Source organism: Cupressus sempervirens, chromosome 6 (genome assembly GCF_028749045.1).
Source record: "Cupressus sempervirens isolate cs-2001-9-10 chromosome 6, ASM2874904v1, whole genome shotgun sequence".
NCBI lineage: Eukaryota > Viridiplantae > Streptophyta > Pinopsida > Cupressales > Cupressaceae > Cupressus > Cupressus sempervirens.
This window is the reverse complement of record NC_143123.1, coordinates 576,376,333-576,388,573: the sequence shown is the minus strand read 5'-3', so window position 1 is coordinate 576,388,573 and position 12,241 is coordinate 576,376,333. Positions and strand designations below refer to the sequence as shown.

Genomic DNA, 12,241 nt, shown 5'->3' with positions numbered 1-12,241 from the left:
ATTCTTGCAACTACCACCTTTGTCTTCTCATGCATCTCTTTGTTCCATGTAGTGCCATTCAATCCAGGCTGAGCACTAGGAGTGTTACGTGGAACCCAAAAGTCTGAAAGATGACTGCTCACATTCTCATATGACGATCCTCGTATCCATGGCCCAATGGAAGAAGCCTCCACACCTGTTTGGCTCATATGCATTAAGGCTTGTTATAACCTCCCTAGTAGCCTCTTTAGGACATTCATCACATGGTTTGATATCATGGCCTTCTATCTTTCCAATGTGATATTTTAGTCGAGTTATGCCTCCACTCATCGACTTAGGACAATGGTTACAATTTACATCTCTTTTTTTTGCTCCCGGTTTCCCATGTTCCAAAAGTCGTCCCTACCTCTGCCACTGGCCATTTTCTACAGGATACTGATACTGATACTGATTTTTGTTACCTGCAAGTATGCAACAGCAGGAATAATGAATCAGACTTACTGAGACTGAGAGGTAACAAGGAATAATTATAGCATAACTATCGATGATCATTTTTAATGGCTAATCTTTCTACTATTTTGCTCAAGGATATGTCAAACAGTTGGCTTTCATATAACACTCAATGCTCATAATCAAAGGCATTACAATTTATTTGATTTGCAATTATTCAACAGTACATACCCCCTCATTACAATTTTGATGACCCATGTTCTGATATGAAATCTGAACATTTGCAATATGGGTGTCTTTGAACAAATTCCTATTTCTTAAAATATAAATGAGAGCTGGGTGGTTGTAACTTGTGCAGTTTCATTTTCCTTACCATTGTCAAATACACACTCTTCCATTATGGAATCTTCGGTAGGTTCAAACAACGGGTAAGAACTTGGACTGATAATGTAATTGACTAAAGTTAAACTTTGAAGAAACACATATTTTGAAATAGAAGCCTTTTTTTAGTGATGACAGATGTAACTGTTGCATATGGAATGAAAATGAATAATGAGGAAACTTTCAGTGAATCTCTTAATGAATATCTCATTATACTTTCTTTATGAATCGCTTCTACCTTAATTCTATAAAGTTCCTGTTCTTAGTATTAAGTTTTAACTTCTATATATGTATTATGCCATTTGATTCTCACCTAATCGCTGTTTTACTGTTTATCAGAAAAGTTTCTTAATCATTTAACTGTTAACAGTTATACTATTATAGTGTTAGTTGTTCATCGGAAAAGCTTCTTGTGCTGTTATACTGTTATACTTCTCTTATTATCATTTAACTTCTTCATTCTAGTTGTTTGTTAAATAGTTATGACAAGACATAAATAACAAATCATGAAACAATGCCTAGTCATGATTTCTTGTAATTGTTTGGTTTAAAGTTTTAAACTGTAAGTGTAAAGCATCCCTATATGATATATCGGTGCAAGTGATAGATAATAATAAATATATTATGAGTAGCCAGAGTGGAATCTTCAATCTAGAATGACCAAAGAAACTAAACAATTGTGAAATGGTCTAATTTGCAAGAACACGGGGATAAATGGAGCCCTGATTTGAGTGATAAAAATACAAAGGGAATTGTGCTTCCATTCATGACGATAAATGGTAATGGTGCATTAACAGATGGTCTTGACTGTAAACAGTAAACAGTAAACACCATACCTTGAGGCTTAAATGTCAAAGAGAATGGCGACTAATGATGTCCGAAATCCACACAAACAAAATGCTCCAAATTTCCATAAAACAAATGTAGAAAAGAATAAGAAAAATGGGCCAGGCATTGTTTTTTACCAAAGAAAAAAACTAAAAAAGCACTTTATCCCCTATGACTTTTCAACAATATAAACATAGATATATCACAATTTTTTAATTATAAAAGCATGACACGAAAATGGTTATATCGCTCATGATATTATTTATGATAATAGCGTTTCTGCATTTGACACGCGATATATTGCGCTACACGGGATATTATTGCAATTTTATCAACTATGACTGATTGTACCTCCCTACTTTCTTCTTCAACATCGTGTCCCATTATCAACGTGGGTGAGGATGACGATATGTTATGCAATTCCATCTGGAACTTTTCCAATAGGCTCTTTGCTTCTCCATCCATGCCTCCTTTCTGATTGACTGCTGTCACCATAGCTAGCACTACTACCTCTATAGTTGACATTGATGTTGTGACTATAGTGGACAGGATAACTACTCTAGTTAGGGGTGTCAGAGTGACCATGATTGCAATAGGATGGCATCTCCCAATTCTGCGTGAAGGGGTGATATGGATAGTGTGGGCCCCTCCCTTGCGTGTTATGAGATCTACCAACTTGGTCTTTGGTATTTGTTGTGGTGGAATTAAAGTGTGCAATGGATGATAGCTGAGATGGAGTAAATAAAATCTTTGGCATGACAAATCTCTTTGCCAATTAGTCTAGCACTATAGGCAACCTTTTTGTCATGATTGGTTGAACTCCCTATACGACCTCATGTGGAACTCCCAATGTAGACTTCTCCACCATACAATATCCACTTGTATGGCCTCCTTCCATAGGTCTTCCATATGCACAACCTCTTGTACAGTTTCCTCATGTGTGACCTCCCTTTGCACAAATGCTTCCTCCCCTACACGTTCCACTTATGGGACTAGTTGGGGTAGGGGTCCTTCTTGTATTGGCACAAACTCTACTTCCTTTGATGTTTCCCACACTTCATTATTTTGGGTTTCCATGGCCTTATCTCCTTCTGCCGCCTATGCTTGTGGGTGTGCCTTCTTTTCCCTCATACGGTCCTTATGGCTTGGTTCCGTGTAGAACCCTTTCCTCTCCAAGATGTCATTCTCTGAAGGGGAAATCGTCTCACCAGTTGTTGTTTCTTTCTCTTTCTTGAAGCTTTCATCTTCAGTGTTTGTTGTAACTTCTTGACGAATCCTTTTCTAAGTGGTTCATAACTTCTTGGAGTGAGGGTGTTGAGGTGCAACTAGTAGTGTGCATTGTGGGCTTGTAAGATTTCACATTACTAGCAGGAACCAACTCCCCCATGCTCAAATGCCACCTTAGTATGCACCGTCTCCAAGAATAAGGCAATGATGTGGTGCAGCATGTAGAAAGTCTTATGCTTGAGTTGCAAGAAGTCTTTGATGCAGTCTGACAATACTTGTCCCCGGTTGTAAAACCTTCCATTAATAATTCCATTCATCAAATCACCATTACTAATTAAAAGGAAGTGTTCGAATGATTGATTTTAAGTTAAAAACATAGCAGCACCCGAGGGTGGATGTTACACCTTATACCTCCATATGGTGGCACCTTATTTGGCATAATAATTAAATACTTTATGATATTAATATAATAAATGCACAATTGACCCCTTATATCCCTTTTAATCGTAAAGATATCTATTTAATTAATTATTTTAAGGTCAATCCTAGATTGGTTTCCACATAAGTAAATTAAATCATTAAACTCCATTAAATGTCAATTACCAAGCCAACAACTGATTTTGCCAACTTTTTGGATATAATCATGGTGCTCTTTGACCATTTAGATGAATTACCATGAATAGTTTGAGCCCAAACGTCCAAATGATTTACTAAAAATAATGTGTATAAATTATCCCAAAATACCTCTGGAAGGCAAATCACAAATAAAATGATGCACTAAGATGGAGAGTACTCAAGTAAACACCCAAAGGGTCAACTGAATAATCCTGAATCACTTTCGAAGGGCCCTGTAATCACCACATTAGCTTACGGGACCACTGGTAATAGGCTAATCTCTGAAAATAACTAATGCTTAGGAACTACAAAAATGGGGACATTACAGTTTCTCACTTAGTTTTTTGTCCTACAATATATTTCCTCTATGAAGTATTCCAATTAGCTATTATAACATGCAACTTAATCAAATTATGCTGCTGGCAGGAATTTATGGTTTTAAATGGGTTATTTTTTCACATTATATTTTTCTCTGTTCAACCTTCTAGGACTGCCATCAATTCTTTTGTTTTCTGTATTCATAATGAATCAGATAGTTTTGTTATGAACTTCTTCTTTGTTTTGTTGCAGGTTTCCCTGCTAGGAAGATTGCATCATAGAAACCTTGTAAATCTGCTTGGATATTGCGTGGAGAAAGGTCACCGAATGCTGATCTACGTGTACATGAGTAATGGCAGCCTTGCACACCATCTGTACAGTAAGTTAATCCATGTATTGTATTCCTTTTATCTCTTGTATTTTACAAAGTCGTAGATATCAATAGTCTGGTAGGGTGAGCATAATGTTGATTTTTTGATGCAAATAGTGCTAGAAACAAACAAACTGGGGCTCCATAAAATGTCTGGGATCATAAAACAGAAAATAACATTTTGTATATAATTCAGAATATGCATATAGAAAAGTAATTTGTCCATTGTGTGATATCAAACATTCTTCTATTTATTAAGTTTACTATTTTATACAACTATAAATGAGGACATGAAATTTGTTTGGATATATGGTTTTTCAGATTCAATATGGACATTACGCATTAATAATGGCTTTAAGTTTACAATTCATCTATGCCATTTTTAATCTATATATATCAGAGTAATGAGAATCATTGCGATTATTTTGATTCAGGTGATTTGGCAATTCGACTTGACCCTCCCAATTTTTCCTAACTCATTGACTCGCCTCGGCGATTTTTGAGGCCTAAATTGCCGGTTTTGGTGATTTTGGCTTTAATCATCGATTTATGTGCCTCGTGACTCGGCAAAAATAAATACAAATAAAACACTAATTTTTTTTGTCGGTTTCTTTTTTTTGGTTGCATCTCAATATGAGTTATGATTATTTAAATTTTTTATTATTCAATCAGCAGATATTGGTGTTTTCGAAACACATCAGATATGAAGTCACAAATAACTTTGAGAATACCTTCCTTGACTGAACATACCATGAACTCCAACATTCCTAGAAGGTTAATTAGATCCTCCTTAACTTCTTTCAATCATATGCAACACTTAAAACCTTTCATTAGATCAGATATGTGATATATGATATAATCAATTTCTATTTACTCAAGCTACGATTTACATTTTACGTATGTGATGGATTTATCATTTATGTTTTTTGTTTATTTATGTTAGCTTCTATTTGATGATGTTATAGTGTGTTTAAGCTATATTTAATAAAGGGTGCATGAAATAAGTTTTAAATCGTTAAAATCTTTACATTTCAAGGGTTTTTCACTTTGCCAATTCATAGGCGATTCATAAGCAATTCATGATTCAAGTAGGCCTTTCCATCTGATTCCATGTTTTGGTTCTTTGATATATACCATCAAATTCTTGTATAGGGATTGTCATGATATTGACGTTTTTGATACAAATAGTGCTAGAACATGGAATTTCGGGTCATATTATGTTTATGAGAAAGTAATATTGCCACTATCTGATATCAAAGGTTTTTCTATGTAGTCTAATTTACTTTTTAATACAACTACAAATGGGGGTATGAGGCAAAGAACAAAAACGAGAAAAATCATTTGATAATTTTTTCTATAGTTTTAGTGATACTTAAGAGGAGGAAGTTTGAGTTGTTGATGCTTTGCCTCTTCTTCCAAAACAAGAGAATCATAACCCAAATGTTTTGGAACAGCTTACTAAAATGGAGCCATAGAATACGGAGCTCCTGATGAAGCCAAGTTAAGATCTGCAACTTGTTTTTCAGCTGGAAAGGGGAAAGAAAATGTATGAAGTACACACTGATCAACCTCACATCTAGAATGTAGAACACTGTATGCAGAATGTACTTGCCAATGGCCGTGCAATCTATGTGAATGACACAACTTTGAGACACTTTAGTAGGCTGATCACTTCCAAGACTACTGCAGGCTTGATGTCCATGACCTAGGTCTTGATGATAGATCCTTTCAGGTGCATGGACTTCTTATTGCTTAAACTCTTCACACCATCTCATTTGCCTTCCCTGTATTCGACATGCCATGCCTCTTTCAATATTCTGAATAACTGATTTCCTTGATCCAATAGTATGAGGCTTTAGGTACTGGTCTTTCACGGAGCTTTTTTTCTAAGCTCCCTTGTTTGATTGGCATCAAGTGTGATGGGGCACCAAGGTAAGTATCTAGAGTCAAGATGTAATGATCCGTTCGCTATGTTCCCTCTGTATTGTGGTTTTCTTCAACTCACAATTCAGACTTCAGACCCTTGAAATGGCCATACGATGCAGGAAAGTCCGTACACTCAGTTGGAAGGGGAAAAGAATAGTCATATGTGTGTTGAGGGGCCATACGCTGATTATGCAGATGCAACCTCCCAGCTTGCTGGTTTATGTGATCAGACTGATATAAATGCTTGTAGAAGAAACCAAAGTACTCCAAATGCTTAGAAATCAAACTGCAATGCATAAACTCTAACCTAGAAGCATCAATGACTCAATTTCATCTTTAACAATGCTCATATATGACTTCTAAATGCAAAACATGCACCTACAGCCAACTGGTAATTTTAGCAAACAGTTGGTATGCAACCTATATGTTGATAAGAACATCTACAGCCATTGACATTTTGTCAAATAGTTGGCATACATCTTCATATCACATTCAAATAAACATTACAACCATGTGAGACTTCCCAAAGATGATGTCTTATTGAAATGCAATTGCCTTTTCATGGAAATGCCAAGACTCTTGGCTTACAACATAACCCAACTAAAAATGCCAAAGTCTGATTACAACGTTTACCTACAACAGCTCTATAAAATGCATCTAAATGATACATAGATAGCATGAAATCTTAAAGGAACCTGTAGCTTGAATTTGACTTGAGTGTCCAATGGCGAAGCAAGCATTATCTTAGAAGATGAAGACCTCATGAACCCAAATCGAGCCACCTATGCGGCCGCCCCTGTTTCTGAAGCAAGGACAGATATAAAATAATATGCAGCCTCTTGGTTGCCAACAAAGCCTCCAACAAGATCACCTAGACCTCTAATATGAAGCGCCTCCACTCCTAGATGAAATTGTCCCAAGATGAAGTGTCTATAAGCAAAATCGAACCTCTCACACAAGCTGATATGAAGACAGAAATTCTGGAAATGACTGATATAAAAATCTGAGCATACAATCGAACTCCATGCCAAATTTGCAGAAGACTTAACACCAAAATGTCTCCACAAAGCCCTAAATCAAATCATACAAAAACTTGGCCAAAGGCCACTAAGTTTGAACAATGGAGCTCAAATAGAAAGTTTGAAGTAACTTTCTCTAGTTGCAATAATTCAAGTGATATTTCACACCCTCAAAATTGTGCACCAATTGAGACTTTTCGTTCTTAAAAGCCAAAGACAACTGCAAAAACCCTAGACTTCACAACCATCAAACATCAACATCAACAACGACAAATCTGGATGGTGTGAATGAAGCCCAAGATGCCTATTTATTCTTTTTTCTCCACTTTCTTTAGAAACTTCTATTATTTAATTTAATTTATTAAGTGACTTTATAAAATATTTTATAATTCAAGTCACTTTATTAAATTAATTAAATATAAAGTTACCTTTTAATATCTATTTATTTGATAACTTTATAAATAATTAACCTAATACCACTTATTTATTTAATTAAAATAATTAATTAGTCATCCTCATAAAATATTCATTATTTTGGACAACTTAATTCATTTAATTAATTAAATCAAATTACCTCCAAAATGGGGACATTACAGTCCCACAAGAAGAACTGCATAATGTCCCTGTCATCACCGAACAATCTCTGCAACATTTGCCCAAACTGAAACTGTCATACCAACTCAATATCATCATCAAGTGTTGCACAAGTATAAGCCTCAAGTGGAAGCAAGCCAAGAGACTGACCATCCTTGCCTCCAAACTTCGTACAAGCTAAACTATCATCCCAACTATTCAACACATGCGCTCCTGAATTGTGCATCATGAATAGGTCATGTACATGAGAATAAAAAATGAAGTTGTAAGCATTCCTCACCATGTACACCTTTGAAATCTCCTCTGTGAGCCCTCTTTGCAATCTCGATGCACTAGTAGGATCACAAATACTATCAACAATGCTCATCTCAAGACTAGAATCAAGAGAGCTATCATCATCCAAGCCATAGAGTGGATTGTCATATGACCAAGCGGCTTCCACTTCGAACAACGGATTGAGAATCATCTCATGTTTCTCCTAAATCACCTTTTTCTTTCTCTTACTGTCCAACCCTCTGATAGAATGCAAGCCTCCATCTGTAATACCCCTCAATACATGCCTCCGACCATCAACCTCAAAAGACATTTCCATCTTAGGTACATTGAGGGTAAATACTCCCAAATCCTGGAGCCACTTCATTCCCAAAACTATGTCCATCTCTCCCATGTTGACCACATAAAAGTCTGAATGTAACTCATAGTTTTTCAATCTCAAGGTTAGATTAGCAACCTTTTTGGTGCATGCGAGAGTATATCCATCTACTACTCGAACTCTGAATCCATCAAAATCCTCAACCTGAAGTCTGCACCGAGTTACAAAGTCTCCATTAATAAAGTTATGTGTTGCACCAGTATCAAGCATAGCGATGCAATGCTGTCCATCAACTGCCCTTGTGAACCTGAATGTAGTCTCATCCTAAACATTGGCAATATATGCCATGGGAATAGAAGTCTCCTGACCCTGATCAAGTTTTGAAGCAACCTGATGATCAACTTCATCAGAATCAGAGTCCTCAAAGTATGCCCACATGAAACGGTTTGCCTTGCTTTTCGGCCTCAAAGGGCAATCATGATCCTTTTTGTAAGGCTCCTTGCACCAATAGCATAATTTCTTCTTCCTCAACTCTTCTCGTGTCTCCTCATCCATCATAGGTGCTGATATCTTTTTCTTGTCTAATTGTTGGGGAGTCTCATTGCTTGTCGAAGTGATTTCCTTATGCAAGCTCTTACTCTTTGGTGCTGCAAACTCTATGCTCCTAGCCTTCTTCATTGCCTTCTGAAGAGTAGGAGGATCAAAAGCTTTTATCCATCCTCTCGTTGGCTCCAATAAACCCTCCATGAATAACACCACCAGTCGTCTCTTTGAGATATTGGGAACTATTGCTGACAATCTCTGAAAGTCCCCAATGTAGTTTTCCAAACTCCCAACTTGCTTGAGTTGAGCCAAATCTTTGAAGTATGATTCTGCATCTTTCTTGTCAAAGCATTCCACCAATCTATCCACAAACTCCTGATAAGATGTAATCTGATTATGCTGCAATGTAACCAATCCATGATACCACCATTCGTGTGCTGCTCCTTCCAGGTGCAAAGTGGCAAACTTAATGGCTTCCTTTTCTGTCATGGGTCGAAGAGCCAAGAAAGTATCCAACTTATGAATCCATGACTGTGCAGTAGATTTTCCACTTCCATCAAACATAGGTAATGTAAGCTTATTAATAGCCTGCTTGAGATCCTTATTCTGATTTGGAGGTCTCCTCTTCTGTTGGGAATTGTAGTAGTCCATCCTTGTTTGTACAAAACAATCAAAATGCATGAGCTCTCGAGCTCCTGGTGTTAATTTTTTCCATTCATCATGAGCAGCCATATACATATATCAGCAAAGGTAGGCTCCTCAACATCTTCAACATTCTCTTCTACTGCACGTTCTTCTCTCAAGAAGGTGGGTCGTGTAGGTCTATCTGCTATTTTGGAAAGAGTTCTATGAACTCTAGGTGATCCCACTACACTCCTGTTATCCCCTTGCTCTTGATTCCGTCTGTCCTGTGTGTTCATGTGCTCAACCATGGTGGTGAGTGCCTGCAAAGCCTCAACCATCCGCCCTTGTCCTGTAACCATTGCTCTGAAAAATTTCCTTGTTTCCCGATCCTCATTCCTATTGTCTCTTGGTGGGCTACACTTTTTCTTGACACCCATGATGTTTGGCTGCCTGACAAAATCTTGGTCCCTGTCAAACCAAGCTCACTTGTGAGTGTAAAATCTGTGAGAGTCAACACCAGGTGTCTGCATGTGATTGCTAAACCCTCAGGATGGTAGGAATTTAGCTTTGATACCACTGCAATGACCTTGCTTAAATCTGATCTCAAAGTGCTGATAAGGAACTCAAGGAATATCGTCAAACAATTCACTTGCAACCTCTCAGCTTGTTGGTTTATGTGACCAGACTGATATAAATGCTTGTAGAAGAAACCAAAGTACTCCAAACGCTTAGAAATCAAATTACAATGCATAAACTCTAACCTAGAAGCATCAATGACCCAATTTCATCTTTAACAATGCTCATATATGACTTCTAAATGCAAAACATGCACCTACAGCCAACTGGTAATTTTAGCAAACAGTTGGTATGCAACCTATATGTTGATAAGAACATCTACAACCATTGACATTTTGTCAAATAGTTGGCATACATCTTCATATCACATTCAAATGAACATTACAACCATGTGAGACTTCCCAAAGATGATGTCTTATTGAAATGCAATTGCCTACACAAGTTTTCATGGAAATGCCAAGACTCTTGGCTTACAACATAACCCAACTGAAAATGCCAAAGTCTGATTACAACGTTTACCTACAGCAGCTCTATAAAATGCATCTAAATGCAACGTAGATAGCATGAAATCTTAAAGGAACCTGTAGCTTGAAGTTGACTTGAGTCTCCAACAGCGAAGCAAGCATTATCTCAGAAGATGAAGACCTCATGAACCCAAATTGAGCCACCTATGCTGCTGCCCCTGTTTCTGAAGCAATGACAGATATAAAATAATATGCAGCCTCTTGGTTGCCAACAAAGCCTCCAACAAGATCACCTAGACCTCTAATATGAAGCACCTCCACTCCTAGATGAAATTGTCCCAAGATGAAGTGTCTATGAGCAAAATCGAACCTCTCACACAAGCTGATATGAAGACAGAAATTCCGGAAATGACTGATAGAAAAATCTGAGCATGCAATCGAACTCCTTCATGCCAAATTTGCGGAAGACTTAACACCAAAATGTCTCCACAAAGCCCTTAATCGAATCATACAAAAACTTGGCCAAAGGCCACTAAGTTTTAACAATGGAGCTCAAATAGAAAGTCTGAAGTAACTTTCTCCCAGCTGCAATAATTCAAGTGATATTTCACACCCTCAAAATTGCGCACCAATTGATAGTTTTTGTTCTCAAAGGCCAAAGACAATTGTAGAAACCCTAGGCTCCACAACTGTCAAACATCATCATCAACAATGACAAATCTGGATGGTGAGAATGAAGCCTAGGATGCCTATTTATTCTTTTTTCTCCACTTTCTCTAGAAACTTCTGTTATTTTATTTTATTTATTAAGTGACTTTATAAAATATTTTATAATTCTCGTCACTTTATTAAATTAATTAAATATAAAGTTACCTTTTAATATTTATTTATTTGATAACTTTATAAATAGTTAACTTAATACCACTTATTTATTTAATTAAAATAATTAATTAGTCATCCTCATAAAATATTCATTATTTTGGACAACTTAATTAATTTAATTAATTAAATCAAATTACCTCCAAAATGGGGACATTACATCCAAGATACATAAAATCAATAGGCCCATTACAATAGTTTGAGAAATGATTTATTTTATAACGGGAACATCATAGTCCTCTCGTCCCAAATTTTGCTTGTCCTTAAGCAATTGTAATGTCGGGTGTTGGAGAATGTGCTCGCCTTCCCACATCATATCGTCTAATGGCAGGTGTTTCCAATGCACCAAATATTCCTTTACCATGCAGTTCCCTAGAATCTTCTCACGTACTTTGATGATCTCGACTGGTTCCAATATGAGCTTTCCTTCTTCATTGAGTAGTGGAAGGTCTGTGCCTACCGTGATGTTCTTCCCTATAGCCTTCTTCAGGCATGAAACATGGAAAACATTATGTATACGGCTTCCCTCCGGAAGTTCAGTTCATAAACGACTTCACCCATGCGACGAACTACACGATAGGGGCCATAAAATCATGGCTTCAATTTTTCCTTTCCCTTTTCCTTTAATGAAGATTGTCAATATGGCTGGAGCCAGAGATAGACCAAATCCCCTACTTCGAAACTCCTCTCCATTCTGTGTTTGTTGGCATACATATTCTGTTGATTTTGTGCCCATTGTAGGTTTTCTTTCAAGTATTTCAGTATGTCTTGTCCCTCTTGAAGCTAGACCCTCGCCCTTGGTGTGTGGCTGTCACCCATAACTATGTCGATAAAGGAGAGTGGTTCGTACCTGTAT

The 12,241-nt window shown here is 37.0% G+C and overlaps 1 protein-coding gene across 3 annotated transcripts in view; it reads left to right on the top strand.

The window, feature by feature from the left end:
* CRLK1 (Protein kinase superfamily protein) overlaps nt 1–12,241 on the top strand; it is a 103,463-nt gene that overhangs the window by 66,466 nt on the left and 24,756 nt on the right. For all 3 annotated transcript variants that reach the window (XM_089788972.1, XM_089788971.1, XM_089788973.1), the window contains one exon: nt 4,051–4,177. In XM_089788972.1, coding sequence (XP_089645098.1) covers nt 4,051–4,177 — 127 coding nt within the window. The remainder of the gene's footprint in view (nt 1–4,050; nt 4,178–12,241) is intronic.